This window comes from Drosophila arizonae, chromosome 2, assembly GCF_054131065.1.
Source record: "Drosophila arizonae isolate 15081-1271.41 chromosome 2, UAZ_ARI_1.0, whole genome shotgun sequence".
Lineage (NCBI taxonomy): Eukaryota > Metazoa > Arthropoda > Insecta > Diptera > Drosophilidae > Drosophila > Drosophila arizonae.
The window spans coordinates 11,556,125-11,575,834 of NC_142922.1; the positions used below are offsets into that span (position 1 = coordinate 11,556,125).

At 44.6% G+C, this 19,710-nt stretch overlaps 1 protein-coding gene across 18 annotated transcripts in view; it reads left to right on the forward strand.

The window, feature by feature from the left end:
• RhoGAP100F (Rho GTPase activating protein at 100F) overlaps positions 1-19,710 on the forward strand; it is a 50,964-nt gene that overhangs the window by 23,335 nt on the left and 7,919 nt on the right. For 7 of the 18 annotated variants that reach the window (XM_018017758.2, XM_089462114.1, XM_089462113.1 and 4 more), the window contains 7 exons: positions 12,052-12,645; positions 13,803-14,076; positions 14,158-15,254; positions 15,341-16,463; positions 16,523-16,602; positions 16,668-16,962; positions 17,372-17,625. In XM_018017758.2, coding sequence (XP_017873247.1) covers positions 12,052-12,645; positions 13,803-14,076; positions 14,158-15,254; positions 15,341-16,463; positions 16,523-16,602; positions 16,668-16,962; positions 17,372-17,625 — 3,717 coding nt within the window. Of the gene's footprint in view, positions 1-150; positions 562-619; positions 3,195-12,051; positions 12,646-13,802; positions 14,077-14,157; positions 15,255-15,340; positions 16,464-16,522; positions 16,603-16,667; positions 16,963-17,367; positions 17,626-19,710 lie in introns of those variants that run through there. The other 11 variants (XM_089462122.1, XM_089462121.1, XM_089462123.1 and 8 more) reach the window with 8 other exon arrangements.

Sequence of the window (19,710 nt, forward strand, 5' to 3'; positions counted from 1 at the left end):
CGCAACTATATATATATATATATATATATATATATATATATATATATATATATATATATATAGTATATATGTGTGTACATAAATACCTGCAGAGCGGCTGACGTAGTGGCCTGGCGTATAGTAAAAGTCATTAAAAAACTTATTCAATAGGATTTCACGCACAGTCATAGTCGAGCAGGAGCAGCAGCAGCAGCACCACCACTACCACCACCAGCACCACCTACCAACACAACCATAAAGCAAATCGCGCGCACTTCTCGGTACAGAAGTTGCACTCATTATCGTCGTGCCTCTAAAATTAATGCAGAAAGCGCATGAAATTGCCAATAAAAGTTTAATGCTGCATTAAATTGGCTAGGCGGGCGCTCGATCAATACACACTATGTACTACACAATAGCTGAATGGCAGTCAATTATGTGTTTTAGGGAATACACACACAAAGAACGAACATCTATATAGATATATATGTGTATATACAAATATACGTATATTTTTAGAAGCGCCTTCAACAAAGAGCAATTTATTTATATCATAGCTAAATAAACACGCGTATACACTGGGTAAGACGACTCGCAATACATTTGGGCGCTTAGGTCCGCTTAACACGCGTGCTTACACAAATCTCATGAAATTTATAATAAAATAAACGCATTATACGCAGACAATTTACTGCTGGGCATCGTTGCGTATACGCAGTGTCGTCTGCGAACGCCAACCGAAATGAGAGAACTCATCATCATTTCTGCATTTGGCATGGCGCACATGTTGACGGCGGCGGCGATAGCAAACGGCATCGGTTTTCGGCTGCCTCCTCTCTGATATATTTTTGGGGACAGTCAGTCAGTCCTCCCAAATACAGAAAATTTCTATTGCTAAATGCGCGCGCTTACGCCTCCAGTGCCTACTCACGCACACACTAACACACACACACACATAAAGGCATACACATATACATACACATATACACACAAAGGCGCATGGCAAAGCAGACGCACACACTTAAGGTTCAACAGCCCGACGATTGCCAGCCAAGCAGTGTCGCCGTTAGGCCCCAAAGCAGCCATTATCTTCGACAACGTACCACGCCATACCACACCACACACAGCCCCCGTCTATATTGTGTATACGCCGCGTGGCGCTCATCGCTCGCGCAACCTTTGAGCATCATCATCTTTTGTCTGCAAAAGTGGCAAAATGTAATTTTTGGCATTTTCAGCTACTGCCACGACAGTCTTAGCACGTCTGCCACAAGCGCACAGCTAAAATGGAATAACCTTTAACCTCCAACCACCCCTCCTGCCCCATGGCCAAAACGGAAAACGCCACGCAACTGGCCCTCACAGCACCCACTCAAATTGTGAGTTGCGTTTGTTTAACTCGAATCGGCAAACAGTCTCTGGAGGGATGTAACAGAAGCTAACGACTTTATTTATGAATATATTCATTGTGAAGTGCCCATATATGTTTATATGTTGTAAGACATTCCAGTGGCTGCTTATTGAGCCCAGCTTGGTCAGTTTGACTACGACTCAATCACAAGCCTTTACAACTAACTCAACAGTTGCCAACTGTACTTATTCAGCTAAAAAAGTTCAGTTAACAGTTAAATGAATATGAAATTTGGGTATTCATGTCCACTGAGCTGAGACCTTAGCTGCCAATGAAATATTCATAGCGCATACCAAATATGCTAAATTCGCTTTCTATATCATCGCTTACCCCTATCAAGAGCTGAAATTGAAAAATTATTGAAGAGGCTATAAGATTTCCTTTTATAGCACAAGGTCTTGCCTTAACCCAATCAAAGTATAAAATTTGCCTTTTATGAAAGTCCAGCGAGGAGAGTTAATTACCAAGTTACTCTCTAAATTGGCAACAAAATCTAATTAATTTGCCTTGGGGCAGCATATTTTTTAAGTTCTCGTGCAGCTGCTCTGCTCCAGTCGGCGTTGCTTCCTGCTACTTTGTAGTTCAACTGCCAGTTTAATTGCTTGGCAACATTTCCCTTCATTTTTTCTTCACGTTTCTCTTTTGTTGTCTGCCCCGCCCCCATAAATAATATGAAGGAGTTTAGCTAAGCCATGTTGCTTTGTGCAGCTATCGTGTAACTTGTTCGCCCACCATTTGAATTTAATACCTTTTGTATTAATGAAATTTTGTACGCGTGAAAAGAAAATTATTTACGCGAAGTTCCAAATGCCAACGCTTTGCACGTGGTAGACGTTCAGCTTTGTTGTTGCTGTGGGGCGGGAGGGGGATAGGCTCTTTGGCCAGCGGTCGTATACTTAACGTAAATCACATGCCGCTGTCAGTGTGTGTGCGCGAGTGTGTGTGGGTGTGAAGGGGCAAAGTTCACTTCAAACGCTATTTAAATCAATTGTGTAGAAATTTTTGAAAACGCTTGCCGCCCACCTGAGGGCAGCCGTGTTGAGCTGGCAGCGAAGCGTGAAAAGCAAACATAAATATCTCGCCTGGCAACAAAAGGCTGGCAAAAGGAAATCACAATACATTCATATACATGTGCACGCATACTGACATAAGAGACACTCGAAAATAGATACAGTTAACAGCAAACCTTGTATACTCATGAAAATAGAGTCGTCGTCGTCGCAGGCGGATGAAACGAATAAACCAAACGAAATCAAATGAAACGAGCTGAAGTCAAGCGAACCGAACCGAACCCAAGGCGAACCAAAGCGAAACGAATTTCGAATTAAGCCATAAGACTTGAGTGTGTGTGTGTGTGTGGCTGCAACAAAAATGTATCAAATTATAACTTAAGTACAAGTTACCACCGAACTAAAGAAGCAACAACGAAACAAAAGAACAATAAAAAAGGGCAAAAATTGCACAGCACGAAAAAGGAAAACCAAAAAAAGAAAAATAATAATAATAAATAAATAAATAAATTAAGTGCGAGACCAACAAAAACGAATTCGAATACAGCGACGCCTCAAGCGAGCGAGGCAAAAACTATCTTTTGAATTAGAAACATAGCCCCGGGTGGCCGTGTGTGCATGTGCGTGAGCGTGCGTGCGTGAGTGAGTGTGTGTAGCTGTGTGAGTGCACACAAAAGTCCTGTTTCCTTCACGTTCCGACATTTGCGTGGGAAGAAGTTACGCTGGCTGCAGCAAAGTTAATGTGTGAAAGGGCTACGACAGGATGTTTCCTGACCAGAAGCAGCGGCCGCAAGGTGAGTTCCCCCCGGCAGATAATGCAAACACAAGTGGGTGTGTGTGTGTGTGTTTGTGTGTGAGGTGTATGTGGGTTTATTTGATCCAAAACAACTTATTTATTAATAACACATTAACTAATGACGTCGCTGCGCAAATCCCTAGCCACTAAAATGATTTGTTGAGTCACATGCAAAAAGCTTCAAAGTGAGCCTGAGCAATTTTTAGATGACATTAAAAAGTAATGCCTACATGTGGCATACACTATGTGCAATATATATGCGAATATGTGAAATGTTTGTGTATTTACATGAAAATTGGTATGAATATATATAATCTTTTAAATGTTTGGGTTAATTTCTTGGTATCAATGTGAACATAGAAATTTATAGTAATATAGATGAATTCAAAAATAATAATAATAATAAGGGTGTACATCTTAATTGCTGAATTAATACATTAATACATACATTAATACAATGAATTGTTAGCGTTAGAATGCATATACAATATATGTAATCAGCACAAATATGTAATGGATATGTAATTTGTTGTAAATTATAATTATGTATAAACGTTCATAGTGTTTATAAATATTCATAAAAATTTTCTTGCCATTTCCTTCTTCAAAGTATTTTATACAGTTATTATTATTATCATAGTGAATATAAATTTAGATTTTTATGTGCATTTCCTTATAATTTTCGCTTCACTTATAAATTCATTAAATATATTAGTAAATATTATATTTTGTATATTTATGTATGTTAAATATTTATATTTAAATATTTATTTATTTTATAGTTATTTTATATATTTAAGCTTTCTTATCAAATATTAAAATAAAATATTTGTATCAGAGAAATAAATTTTAAAAGACTCGCAGTAGAGGTAGATGTAGAGGGAGAATATAATTATACTATGCAAAATACAAATTAATAATTTATTGTGACCTTTCTTAAAATCGATTAAAAAATATTTTCCAAATTATCATCTGCTCATGAAAAGTGTGGGAGCTATGTTTTATATCACTGAAAGTATAGTAGAGAGTCTGTTTTAATTATTAGATGCAAAGCTTTGGGATAATATATTTAATACTAACACAGAGTATGATCAAGTCAGGCAGTGCAGCACAATAGGTAAACATATTTTGGCCTTTTTTCAAGTTTGCTGGCTACCCATATTTTGTCTTTTTTCTTAAAGTTTGCTTGTCGTTCTTTTGTGGTTGCAACGTGTGTTGCATAAGAATATGCAGTGTGAAAAAGAAACTGCAAACTTCTTTAGATGCAACACAATGGAAAAACTTTCGGCTGACATGGCTTAGGGCTAGCAAACTCAATCGCCGAGTCTTATAGCGGATATGAAACGTTTGTGGGCAGAAATAAACCGTAGTGCTCTTATCCATTTGATAAGATCTAGCATGGGGGCAAAATGACATGACTTTTCAATTGGCTGTCGAGCGGCATAATTGAAATAAGTAAAGGTCTGCGCATGACACACAAATGCCAGTCATTTCGTTTGCAAATAAAGCATCTAAGGCAATTATTCGACATAAAATAACATCTGATAACACAAGACAAAGTGAATGCCCCTCTCGACTGCAAGTTCGAGTGCCTCGCACCGCCATGACATTGCATAATAATGTACGCACAGCCTTGCTGGGGGCAGCCGAGCGAGCGAACCCACCTGAACATCAAATAAACTCGCCAGCGAATTTCCATGCCATTTTTTATTCCTATATAATATTTATTTATTTATATGTGTATGGGTGTGTGTGTGGATAAATAACTGTGTGCATGTGTGTGTGTGTGTGTGAGTTTTATGCAAATATTGTTTTTCCTGTGCGCACTTTGAGTTGCGACTATTTTCCACTTGTGACTCCATGGCGCGTCTCCACCTCCCCCTTCCCCCTCCCCCTTCCACCTGCCACTCCACCTTCGCCTTCGCCTTCGCTTCCATCGTGCGCTGTTTTTTCGATGCTTGCGCTTTGACGCGAGGTCCTCGAACGATTTGCGTCCTTTGTAAATTTTTGTTACATCAACAATTTATGTGCTATTTATACGGATGAATGCATAAATAAAATTTGTATAATATAAATAAAAATGCATTTTTCATAGACGGCGCGCTAAGCCAACCGAAAAAGATTTTTTTCTTTAAATCACATTTAAAATTTACCAGAGCTGTGCATTAAAGAGCCAAGTGAAGAAGAGAACGAACTGAAATTGCAGGTAGAGTAAAGAGGGGCGCTTTTATTAGCTCCTGCAGCTTTGGAAACTTTGGCATCCACCAAAGAGCCGTCTCAAGCGCACTTCAAACACTGAAATAAAATTTCATTAAGCCCCTCAGTGAGCGACGCCAGCCCTGCACAATATTTGCACAGATAATGGCTGAGCCGAAGTGTTTGTGGGCTCTGTTTGTTTTTCTGGGCGATTCTCATTTGACACTCACACCCACAAACACACACTGCCACGCCCATTTACGCACGCCCGTTTGGCTCCATAATTAAATTTTGCTCTGACAGCTTGGGGGCGACAGTTGGGGCGTGGCTGCGTGGCAGTGGCATTTTAATGAATGCCCCGGGCTCGGGATGCAGCATAATGCATCGACTGTCAAGCATTTGCTCAAGTGTTGAGCATGGCGTAGCCGAGTCAATCAATCGGGCTGGCATTTCATGCGGCCATACGACCATATAAAGAGTATGTTAACTGCCTCATTAGGTGGCAGCTCAATGGCGGAGTCTGTTTGCCAGCGAAGTCAAGCGGAGGGCCAGCGAGTGCAGAGTCCTCTTCACGAAGCGCAACTATGCTATGCTAGTGTGTATAAATTCCTGGATCCGCTTGCATATTTTTCACATTTTTCCTTGTTTTCCTGCGGATCGGCATTTCGACGCCGGTCGCACTTCAAACTTGGAAGTCAACCAGCGCCCGGGCTGAAATTGATTTTGCGCTTAATTACAGAGCAGCTCGCTCACTTAAATTGCAGTCAGTTTATTGTCCTATCGCTTACCAGGCGTCGCACTTTAAACTCAATCAATAAATCAAGTATACGTTCCGAACATCTTTGGATAGTCTCAAAGACAGACGTACCCAGACGCACACACACACACACTCGACCAAACTGTGAGGGGCTCATCTGCTGTAGCTGCTTTGTTTGCCTTAATTTGTGGTTAAAGCAATTTGAGCCTACACAATAGTTTCACTTACCAGCTCCTTAATTATCGTTGTCCTTTGCGTGTGCTTACACAGGAGCCCGCATATATGCACACACACGCATACATATACATATATTCAAATCATGCTCTAACTGCCACTGACAAGTATTAATAACAAAGCATAATCTAGATCTCTACAGCTGGCATTGCATTACCCATTTAATTGTCGTCAGTGCATTGCGCAGATAATTCAAACACTCGAGGGAATTTGTGCCTCAAATTTGTCTTTTACCTCAAATGCATGCAGTTATATGAGCATTTGTATTATTATTTCGATTGCTTATTTTATTCATACTATTCAAGTTAACTACACATTAAGCTAACTCATTTGTCAACTTATCAGCCTCGGGAGATTTGTTTGAGCTCAAGCCTAAGTGTTTCATTTGACAATGCTGTTTGGTTTGCAGTTTACAAAATTTGTCAGGAATTAATTATTATTTTATTTATTTATTAACAAGTCACAATTAATATAAAATTAACTCTAACTAAAGACTAAGCACTGCCAGCAGGGGCCTTCGGCTGTGTAATTATTATTAATATGATAAAATATGTGTCGTGGCATATCAGAAAATACTATATACGATATATACACTTGAAGTGCCCGTTTTGTCGAGTTGACAACCAGAGATATAAAATAGTAAATATAATAAATATATGTACGCCCACACGGGGGGCGTGGCAAACCAGAACCACTCATTTACCTAAAGTGTTAAAACTATAACCTCAAAAATAAAATGTGCACTTCATTGAGGGCGTTACCCATCGAAAATAACCTATGATTTACATAGGTTTAAAGGTCAAAATTGTAATATTATATCATATTAGTTCTTATATTACATTAAAGTATTGAAAGTAAGTAAGTAAGGTTGTACCCGACTGCCCTATTCCTGTTTAAGTCTTAAAACAAATCTGACTTTGTACTCCTTGACTCGACTCGAAGACTACCACAGCAACTTTAGTCATTCATTGTATTAATTTCTATTTCTTATCGATTGAATTCGTCCTTGTTCAATCAGTGTGCTGTATTTACATTTGGGGAGCAAGTCTGCTAAAAAATGTAGTCAGATTATCCCATCTAGTCATAGTTATTAATTAACAGTGAGTGTAATTAATGATGTAATGTGCTTCGAGAACGTCAATTGGGTATCGAATCCCTGCTTTGACTTCTAATAACGTGTCATTAGACATTGGCCGATGGTATCAGCGTGAGGAGCATTAGACAAATAACATGAGTTAGCATATATCGGAGGAATTCGGGCCTGGCCAAATTGTATTAATTAAATGTGAATGAAAACAATATAATAAATGCCAAGCAATTACTCAGTCCAGTCTGTCCCCTCAGAGCAGTGTCCCAAGGCTGCAAAAACAAAAGAAACTGAAATGCTGTGCATGTCAAGTCACACACACACATACGCAGATTTGGGCAATCAATCAATGCGTCTCACAATCAATCAAGCCGGCCGGGGAGGCATAATAGATCTGGCCAGTCAGTCAAGATTTGTTGGCAGATTCAAAGTGAAATGGCTAAGAAGCAGTCAAAATATGCTACAGAAAGTGCTTTAAGGCCGAGTTGATTCTGTAGGCCAAGTCACAATTACGGTGAGTCAATAACGGTAAAGACACACACGCAAAAGCGCTGCTCAGGCTTCAATGCTGACCGCCAATGCCTTTGGCTATTAACAGTTTGTCCAAAAAATATGAACACACGCACACACACACACACATCTACATACATACAGTGAGCGCTAATGGCGTCTTGGCGGGCATAATTACAAATTGACTCAATTTCCGTTTGAAGTTTTTGATGGCTTTATTGATTTTGTGGAGTCACGCAACTTCCCCTCATAAGGGATAGGCAGAGCAAACCCAAAAGCCTTGAGTCCTTTGCTACGTAGCTGTAAAATTTGTTGCCTAATAATAATCAGAAATCATCAATATTTAACAGCTCTTCTAGTTGTATAGGCCCACACAAACACAAACACACACACATACATACTCTAATTTCAATTAGGTCGCCGCACATGAAGCACAACACAAAGACCTGGACTAGAGAGGGTCTGCAAGTAGCTGCTGCTGCTGCTGCTGCTGACTAAGCACAGTGACAACGTCATGAAGTTTAAGTGAGTGCTTAAAAGTCTAGCAAGGCTGACTCACATGTGTGGCTGGGCGCGTTTCCGCAATTTGCATATCTCCGTGTAAACGGGCTGATGGGGCTGCTGGCGAGAGCGACGGCAATGCGCTCCATTTGCGCAGCGGCAACGACTTAGCCCGGCTGTTAGCCACGACTTAAACTTATTGGATTTGCCGGCTAACAAACTATGTGTTTTGCCACTCGTAATTAGCCGCAAGTAATTAATGTCTTGCCACAGACTCGGCCAGCCACCGCTCGGTGATGTGGGCTCGGCGAATAATTGAATGCAAAAGACAGACGTGACAGAGAGAGAGAGAGAGAGAGAGAGAGAGAGAGAGAGAGAGTGGGAGAGAGAGGGAGAGAGAGTTCAGCCTGAAAACGATTGCACTGAACTTGACACATCCACATATCCAGGTTGGCAGATGCCGCGCCATGTGGCTGAGTGACAGAGTGAGAGAGAGAGAGAGAAAGAGAGAGAGAGAGAGAGCAAGAGAGCCTGGGCACCGAAAAAATTTTGCATACATTTCATGCCAAGAGAGCTGAGGGAATCAACCTAATTGGTTTTTTATATACACATACATACATATACACATATATATATATATATATATATATATATATATATATATATATATATATATATATTTATTTATTTTTCTTGCTTTTGGCACTTTATGCATCCATTTGCTGCTGACCAGGCCTTAGGCACGCAATGCATTTACCCATACACACACACAAACAGACACACATACACAAACTACAACTGTATCTACATAAATACATAGTTAGGCGCAAGAAATATTTTTGGGGGCACAAGGCAACAACAAAGTTAACGCCAATTGCACAGCGGCCTGGCTATTATTGAATACACTTGTTCAGCTCGGCGCAATGGCCGGCGTGACGCCCCCTTTTAGCCATTGCCGGCCGCACGCAATGGGGCGGGCACAGCGGCAACGAGAGCTATAAGTGTGTTAATAATGCCCCAAGTATTGTGGAGTTGTAAATTATTTACGAGCGTAGTCATATTTGGATATGCACTTGGAGCACAGCAACAACAACAAACAAGTAAGAAGGCTCCAGTCGAGACTGCTCGACTAGGAGATACCCTGAACCCTCTAAGCTAATACTCTAATCATTCCGCACTTCTTTTATGCACACATACATACACATGCATCCACACGCACGCATAAGCCTGCGCTCTGCTAACTGCGCAGTAAGCAGCGACTGCGCTTGGGCTCCGCTGCAGTGTGGGCAATATTATGAGAATTTATTTGTTGAATAATTTCTTTTGTAGACCTACAATCTTAATGAAACTTTCAGAACGTAATCATAATGTTCAAATGTATGTACATTCCAAAGCACAAGTCTCTAGTACTTGAAATGCGTTTTTTACAAATTGGGGGCGAAGGGGGCTTGGTATCCAAAATCTGTAAATTACAAAATCTTTGTATCCATTATCTTTATATACAACGCAAATTTGATAACTCCAGGTTTAAAAGTGTTCAAATTAGGCTAAAAAAACAAAATCAAATTTTCGATTATTCTCGATAAAAAAGTTATCGGATGATTTATCGAAAAAATAAAGCAAACTCGTACTGCGTATGGTACACACGAGTATGCATGCCAAATTTCAGCTTTCTAGCTCTTATAACTTCTGAGATCGACGCACTCATACGGACGGACGGACGGACGGACGGACGGACGGACGGACGGACGGACGGACGGACGGACGGACGGACGGACGGACAGACGGACAGGGCTATATCGACTCAGCTCGTCGCGCTGATCAAGAATATATATACTTTGTGGGGTCTGCCACGCCTCCTTCTGCCCGTTACATACTTTTTCACAAAACCATTATACCCTGATTTCCCATTTTCAATGGGTTCAGGGTATAAAAAGCGAAGGAAATGGGCCACAGAGTGCTGCAGTTGATGTTAATGCTCGACTGTGAGCCACTCCCCTTTCTCTCTGTCTCTCCCTCTCTCTTTCCCTGTCCCTTCACTATCTAGACTTTTGCATAAATTCAATTATTAGAGAGGGCATACAAATAGTAAACAAATCTGAGTAAAAGTATGAACTAAAATTGTTATAAACGGACTTTTATAGTTGAATGGCAGCGAGCGAAAACTTGAGAAATAAACAAAGTGCAAAACGCTCAAGGGCTCGCCGAATATGTATATGTATGTGTGTATATAATAATGCCTATTTGGCTAAGAGAATGGGCAAGTGGAGCTGGTGTTTGAGCACAAAACTTTGGCGACAGCTGCAAAACTTTGACAAAGTTGCACAACATCAACAGCAAAGCAGCAACAATAGCAAACAGCAACAGCAACAGCAAACAGCAATAACAACTATAATAATAATAATAATAATAATAATAATAATAGTAATAAGAGAGATGAAGCTCTGGAGATGCACAGCTTAGGCAGAAACCCGAACGGAAAGCGAACCCAACATATGTCAAACTTTGGCAATTTCGAGCATTTTTCTTCTCTTCTTTTCTTTTTTTTACTCTTTGCTGCTTTGCTGTGGGCGTACATGATTTTTGGCAAACCGCAGCACAAGACTCAAGTGTGCACTTGGCCAGCACTGGAGCTGGCTCTGGTCCCGGCTCCGGCTCTGGCTCTGGTCCTGGTCGAGAGTGTGGTGTCGGGATTTGCCTTTGGGGTAGCCGGCCACAGCCAACGCTAAGTTGCTTGCCCATTAAAAACTTCGTTGTGTGCTGTGGATGGCAGCAGCAGCAGCAGCAGCAGCAGAAGCAACTTCATTTAAAGTGAATTTTTGTTTGCTATAGCCAAACCGAGACCTCAGTCACAGCCCCCCAGTTCCGCAGCCCCTTAGCCCCTCACTGCTGCATTTGCTCTGAAAAATCAAAGTTGTGCATTGTTGTAGCTGGCGTGTGACATCATCAACGTCACGTGCCCGCCCGCCTGGTTACAGTTGGGTTAAGCGCGGTACAGTTGCCACACAGAGTTGCCTTTGCATGACGCCCCAACGCCCCATTCGGTCGGTCACCGGCCACCAGCCCCTTGGTCCCCGGCCCCACACGAGCTCACCGTGACGTGGCAGTGACAGAAATTGCAGTTCGGTAGAAATGGCGAAAAAAAATGTCAGACTTTGTAACGAAATAATTATTGCACAGTTTGTGGGCCAAGTCTTGCGCAATTTGGCCAAAATGTCACCGATAAGAGTAGCGAGTCGCGAGTCGTGAGTTTGATTGAAGTCCGCCAACGCTGTGCCTGCTGAGCCGGGCCATTTAGGTCTGCGAAATTGACTTAATTAATGCAAAGCAAAAGCAAAGTCTTTTAGCGACGCTTAAGTCGCTTGGAGATGGGGGATTAGGTGCTGGGCGAGGGTGGGGAGGCTAGGCAACTAGCGACAGCTGCCGGCTGTCGCAGCCGTGGTGACAACAATTTGCTTAATTTATGCAACAACGCGTTGCACTTTAGAGTCGCATTTGCATTAAGCTCTCGGAGCATACATTAACTGAGCGGAAACTAAATGGGAAAACTTGTTCTGTTTACCTTTGCAGGAAAATGGAAGATCAGTTCCTGATGTTACAGCCAGTCCGGGCCGCGCGCCGCCCGGCCCGCTGCCCGCCAACCAGCTGTCCGGCATGGGCAACCAGCAGCAGCACCACCTCCATGCCAACCAGCAGCAGCAGCAACAGCAGCAGCAGCAGCACCATGGCAACCAGCAACAGAATCGCGGCCAGAGCGGAACCACAAACGGCTCAGGTGGCGTCAAGGATCCGGTGCTGCTCCAAGGCGACTTTCGCAAGGTCAGCGGCATCAGCTCGGAGATCTTTCGACAGATAGAAGCTGTTGAGAACGATCATGATCCGAACACCGCGGCGGCACTGGAGGCAGTGGAGCGCCGTGGCGAGATGATTGTGCGCATCCTGGAGCCACGCTCCATGGGCAGCAAGCACGCTGTGGATGCGGCGCACAAGCTGATGAACAAGGCCGATGGCCGGCATACCGTGCAGCTGGTGGAGATTGTGAAGCGGCCCGGTCAAACACTCGGCCTCTACATACGCGAGGGCAACGGCGCCGATCGCACCGACGGCGTCTTCATATCCCGCATCGCCCTCGAGTCGGCAGTCTATAACAGCGGCTGCTTAAGGGTAAGTAATATCGATAATTTCAACTGAGATAATTTATCTCGTAGTGAAGAACATTTATTTTTCTAACAGTTTTTCATCTATTTCAGTTTTGATTCATTTTCATTTTCATTTTCTTTTGCTTTGCCTTCGAGCTCATATCCTCCTGGTCCTCCTGCTGCTCTTGACCAGAATCGGAGCCCATGTAGCTATCATTCATGTCACTTTTGCTATACTTCCGCTTATCGGACGGCGTATCCGGCTGCAAATCATCAGTAAAGTCATTCATATCCGAGTCGTCATCCTCTTCACGATCCTGTGGTTGGCTCTTCATCTTCTGTTCGGGGGCAATTTTTGAGATGCTCTCCTTAGAGTCTGCCTTGAGCAGTGCAGATGTAGCTGCCACCCCATCCTGTTTCCCGTTAGTTGTGTTTTCCTCAGTCTTATCCAATTTGTCTGCAATTTGGTCAATTCGCTTCTGCAATTCCATATCGACGTTCGCCTGAATACGATCCTCCTGCTCGAGCTTTTCCCGTGCTGTCAGCAGTCGAGTGGGAGAGTTCGGCCCTGTAGGCGAATTGGGTGGCTCGTTTTGGGCTTTTTCGGCCAGTTGGAGCTGCGCTTCAAAGTCAATAGGCGCAGCTGTTTGAGATCGCTTCATTTTGAGGTTAGGCTGCTTATCCTCAGACCCCTCACATTTGTTGTCAACAATTGCCGCTTCATTCACTTTCTTGGCTGACTTACTCTGGCCCTTCTTCGATTTGGATGACCTTCTGGTCTTGGGCAATGGAACTGCCTTACTCGCATTTTCCATGTACTTGCGGTAGAAGTCATTCGTTTCTGGCGAAACGAATCCATAGTCATTGAAGTCTGGATCATTGGGCCCTTCCAAGAAGACCCCATTCTTGAGAGGCTTCAATGGAATATTGGACTCTTTATTTGTATCGTTAGACATTTTTCCCCTTTTTTCTTTCGTTGAATTTATAAAATTATTTCATACAGTCACATATGACTATGACTTACAGAAACATGAACTGACTTTATTTGATAAGGTTTTGCGACTATGAGATTTTATGCTTACGTTGATTTGATTTTTTTCACGACGTTCCATTGAATTCCCCGCCCCATTATTTGTGGGATTTACATTTTCAGATTTATCATAAACGAATTATGCTTTTCAGGTGGGCGACGAAATCCTGGCCGTCAATTTGGTGGATGTCACTCATATGTCGCTGGATGATGTCGTCATCATTATGTCAATTCCTCGGCGCCTGGTGCTGGCCATACGGCAGAGGCGGGGCAATCGTGGCGCTGGGTCACCGGGGCCACCAACACTGTCGAGGCCGGAGCAGAAGCCCCCACCGGTGGTGGTCATCAAGCGTGATATCAGAGACGAAGACCTGGACGAAACCGATCGAATGCCGCGCCCGCGTTCATCACGTGAAAGACGTACAGGTAGTTTAAAGTGAGCGCCGTGTTTAAAATGCTAATCGGTGTCCTTTCTTTCTCTCTCTTTATTCCCTTGTCCGCCTCTAGGCGACGGCCGAGAGATGACCGAGTCGCGCTCCAGGCTGGGGCTGGGCCTCAACAACTACAGTCCGCAGTCGGAGCAGCTGGACATGTACTACAATACACGGGGCGGCGTCAATGCCATGGGCGAACCACCAAACTGGGGCTACAAGCCGCCGCCGCCACCCTCGTCGGTCATCACGGAGCAGCCCACCAAGGGGCATGCGTTTGCGCCTTCGCACGCCTACTATCAGAACGCGGGCACGCTGGAGAGCCTGGCGGAAAAGGTTCATGCATTTTATCCGGGCGCTCCGGGGCAGCCGCTCGGCCCTTCCCGCCGCATGTCCACGGGCACTGGCAACGTGGGCTTGGCCCAGCAGCACGCCCGGTTTCCGCGCTCTGGCTCCGATCAGCATTTGCCGCGAGTCGAGTACGCTGATTACTCCAACTCACTGGGCCGCCACTCGCTGCTGCGCTCGAGCTTAAAACCCGGAACGGGCGCGCCAATGCCAGTGGGGGTTGGCGGCACGTTGGGTCGCTATGGGCGCTACGATCAGCAACGCGGCGGGGTTCCGAAGTACGGACCGCCAGCAGCGGGCGCACAGTCCCTCACCCGTCGCTCGCGACCCAATCTGGACTACTCCAGCGACACCGAAGCCACCATTGGGCCGCGGCCCAGCTACTACTACTATAACCGGCCCGCCATAGGCAGCATGCCGCGTGGCTCAAGCGGCGTGGGAGGCAGCGGTGCCGCTGCAGCCGCAGCTGCCATGCTGGCCGGTGGCCCAGATCTCAACAAATTCAACTCACTGCCAAGGGAGCGACCTGGCGCCAGGCTACAGGGCATTCGGGCGCGCATAGGCGATCGCATTCTGGACGAGAATGATGGCAACATCTCGGCGCCCGAGTATGATGCGCGGCGTGGGCGTGACCTGCGGCAACGCATTACGGCCAGCCCGGGCCCCTCCATCTTTACGGCGGACGAGTACCGTGCGTGGCTGAGGCGCGCCCCCAGCAGCTCTGCGATTGCAGAGCAAATGCGCATGACTCGGGACATGTTCGCTCAGCCGCGCTCACATCGCTTCTCCTGCAGTGCGGAGAACATTCACGATGCTCTGCGGAATGTAAGTAGAACACCCGGAGTCGCAGCTGATCTCTCACTCTCTCTCTCTCTCGATCTCTTGTTAATGCTGTACATTTTATTTTACAGACCGAGAGCATTTACTCCAGCAGAACGGGCATACTTGGCACTGGCACCCTAGACCGTAATCTGGGTCTAACCCGGCCCATATCAGCACTGCCCGTGCGCTCCATGTCCTCGCAGCACATAGGTGGCGCTGGTTCAATACGCTCACCCAGCATCCGGCGCATGCGTCAGCTCCTGGAACTATCTGCTGGCCCAGCTAGTCCTAGTGGCAGCATCATGAGCACAGCCGGCCATCAGAGTCCGGCGCCCACGCCCAGCGCCACAATGCCACGAGCGCATCGCCAGATCGACATCAATCCGGCGGAGTTCGCCAAGTACAAGTTGGACAAGCCCATTGTGGACATTGGCGGCGTCTCGGGCATGCTGTGGATACATCTGCTGGCGGGACGTGGGTTGCGCTCGACTCCAGAGCAGGGCGCACAGCTTGGGGCCGGCGGAGCACCGCTCCCACAGACCAGAGATCTCTACTGCGTGATTGAGTGCGACCGCGTGCATAAGGCGCGCACGGTGGTGCGCTCGGGAGACTTGCAATTCGATTGGGACGAGTCCTTCGAGCTCGACCTGGTGGGCAACAAGCAGCTGGACGTGCTCGTCTACTCCTGGGATCCGCAGCACAGGCACAAGCTCTGCTATCGCGGCGCCATATCGCTGTCGGCAGTGTTGCGGCAGTCGCCTCTGCACCAGCTGGCGCTCAAGGTGGAGCCGCGTGGCACAGTCTACATCCGCATGCGGCACACCGATCCCCTGGCGCTGTATAAGCGTCGCGGTCTGCCCAGCCTGCGTGCCGGCTATCCCACGCTATTCGGCGCCGACCTGGAGACGGTGGTCAACAGGGAGTCGAAGAACGTGCCCGGCTGTGCACCAGTGCCAATTGTTCTGCGACGCTGCGTGGAGGAGGTGGAGCGGCGAGGCCTCGATATAATCGGGCTGTACCGCCTGTGCGGATCGGCGACCAAGAAGCGTTTACTGCGCGAGGCCTTCGAGCGCAACAGCCGAGCCGTGGAATTGAGCCCGGAACACGTTCCTGATATTAATGTTATTACCGGCGTCCTCAAGGACTACCTCAGAGAGCTGCCCGAGCCACTGTTCACGCGCTGTCTCTTCCAGATGACGGTCGATGCATTGGGTGAGCCGGCTGAAAATCGAATTCCAGAAATTCCTTCCCTAATCATTCCACCTTTCCAGCTGTCTGCCTGCCAGATGATCCTGAGGGAAATGCGAAACTGATGCTTAGCATACTCGACTGTTTGCCCCGGGCGAATAGGGTGAGTCTAATCTCAATGTGTGTCTCTGCTGAGTAAATCTGAAAATGTTGTTCGACTTTCAATAGGCCACTTTGGTGTTCCTGCTTGACCACTTGTCTCTGGTTGTGTCCAATGCGGAGCGCAATAAGATGTCCGCTCAGGCGCTGGCCACTGTGATGGGTCCCCCGCTGATGCTGCATTCGGCCAGTGCACAGCCTGGCGCTGACATTGATCACGCCCAGCCGATTGCGGTGCTCAAGTATCTGCTGCAGATCTGGCCGCAGCCGCAAGCCCAGCAGGCGCAGCATCAGCAGCTGGCTCAGCACATGGGCGGCATGGCCACAGCTAGCAGCATGAGCAACATGGCAGGTGTTGCTTCAGGTAACGTAATCATTGTGTCAATTATGCAATCCACACCAATGTCCAGTGCCCAGTATCCGCTGACAACACACGAATACTCTGACCAGCACACTCACACACACGGACCAACTTACACACACACTGACAGTCGCGTGTTTTTATTAGTGGCACGATAAACACTTGCAAGAGTTTTCTTTCCGCTTTGAATGTGCAGCAGCAACAACAACAGCCCCCGTTGCCTCTACTTATTCCGTGTCTTTGCAATAGCATTCCATTTCAAATGTCACGCATACACACACACACCCACACCCACACACACAGACATAGACATTGACACAACCATACATAGACACACGATCAGCCCCAGTCCCAAAGCCACAAAATGATCGTTCACATTAATATTGATTAATACAGAGTCCTATGTAGACAGGTCGGCGCGGCGAGTCAACAGGGCAGCGTGGAAGCAAAGTCAGTGCGTTGCCAGTGGACAGACAGCAAATACTACTGCAGCAGCAGCAGCAGCTCATGGCGGCGGGCAACCTACTGCGCTCGTCCACTTCGGTAACCAACATACTCTCCCAAGGCCATCATCAGCTCTCAGCCACAGCCAACAGTCATCTGTATCAATCAGTAGTGGGTCAGTTAGCTCAATCGCATCGAGCCTTGCAACAAGCGGTGCAACAGGTAAACAAACAGATACAACAGTAACAACAGCTAACAAACAACAACAACAAATACAAGAACAACTAACAAACAAAACTTAACATGACATAACATAATAAGAAGAGCTTTTGAAAATAACACATACTAACAAATCTTTGACACTAACCATAAAACACATGATATGCATTATGTATATATAAGTATGTTTATATGAATATGTAATATGTATATATTAGAGCTCGGAACGAAAGACTTCGCTCGCGAAATACATACAAGAGGACGAGTTGTGCCTCATAACATACGGCTTCAGCGCTGTTAAAGGACTTAAAGTAGATAACAGAGTCAGCGTTGCTTCATTTGCATAAATGTTAACTTAACAGACAGGCAACTCTACATTATCTTCAGTTGCTGCTTCGTGCGCCATCAGTGAATTGAGTGAGAGCGTGCTTCATTTGCATAAATATTAACTTAACAGACAGACAACTTTACATTTCATACTGTTACTTCATCATGAGCCTTAAGTGAATTGAGTGAGAAGTCGATTTACTCAGGCAGTCATAAGAAATGAGCGAAGACCACTGCCAAAAGACTGTTAAGAGACTATCCCTGATTCATTGATAGAAGACAAGAGCCGAAGCCGAAAGACGAAGGTCAAAGCCGAACTGTGTTATTTTTTCCATTACGACAAGGCAACAACACAGTTCAAATAACGATTCGGTAGCCGAAACGATACTTCTCGTGCACACACTTTTCCACTCATTGCTTTCGCTTGAGTGTTGTGCAGCCGATTCTAACGAGAGAGTTCTCCACTCTGCTTCCAATTTCACTCAATGCAATCGTTTTCACCTCAATGCTCTGCCGTCGAGTCTTATGCGAGCGTACATGCTCACTCCAATACGTATTCAATTTCACTCAACGCAAGCTAAGCATAGTTCATTTGAAAGTGTTTTTTTTTTTTTTGTCGTTAATGCAGATTTCTAAACTATATTTACATATATAAGTATCTACACACATTCATTTAAGCAAACGCTGCTGATATACTCACAGTACATTTAAATTTATATACAATTTATTTATGCTACTAACCGTAGCTTTCCTTTTCTCGCTCTCTCTGTCTCTTTCTCTGTTATATTGACCATTCGGTTGCTCATATACATACATACATGCATACGTACATAATACTTAATACACACACCATACGTACATAACATATTTTCAAAAACTACTTTCTTGTTCTTCTAAGTCTTCCTGTTGACCGTTTGTAAACGCGTATCGATATGTACAATATATATGTATATGTGTCAAAGCTGATCAGTTATATAATCTATATATTTATATACATACATATATATGTATTCATATATAAATGCATTTGCTATTGTTGATTTGATTTGTGCTTCTTATGAACTAAACAAATATGAATTCAAGTAATTGTTTTGCCGTCAAACTTTGATCGACGTTGTAATTGTGATATTTATGTATAACTATAAACTATTAACTATAATGATAATGATAACGATAATGATATTGATTATACTGTCAATGATGATGATTTGAGCGATGTGATAAATGTTAACGGCGTGTTCAGCATGATTGGCCCACTACTGGTAAAAATGTAACATTACGAATCTACATACACATTTATCTATGTTCTAGAATACCAATGCAAAGTGTACATTCATAACATTTGTATCTATATCGCCCACACGTTCCATTGTACAAAGTTCATGAATCATCGCCCGTATAACTAATGTCCACTTCCCGCAAAAAAAAAAAAAATAATAATAATAATAATAAAAAATAACTTCAATGATCGTAGTCAAATCCAAGAAACTATCAATGAGCACAACAGAGTATTCATAGTACGCAAATGGGTTAATTTAATGAAGAACTGTTTCGATGCCACAAATGCTCCCCCAACATTTCAACATGAAGTGAGAAGGGAAGCGTGTGGACTACCTTGATAAACAGTAGATAAATTGATATACTACTAAGTTCTGCTCTGTCAACTGCACCTGTTTCAAGGCACTTTGTTTGCATGCCCTCACCAATCACTCCACTCGCCTTAAAGTTAATCCATTAATCAGAACATCTCAATTGGTTTTC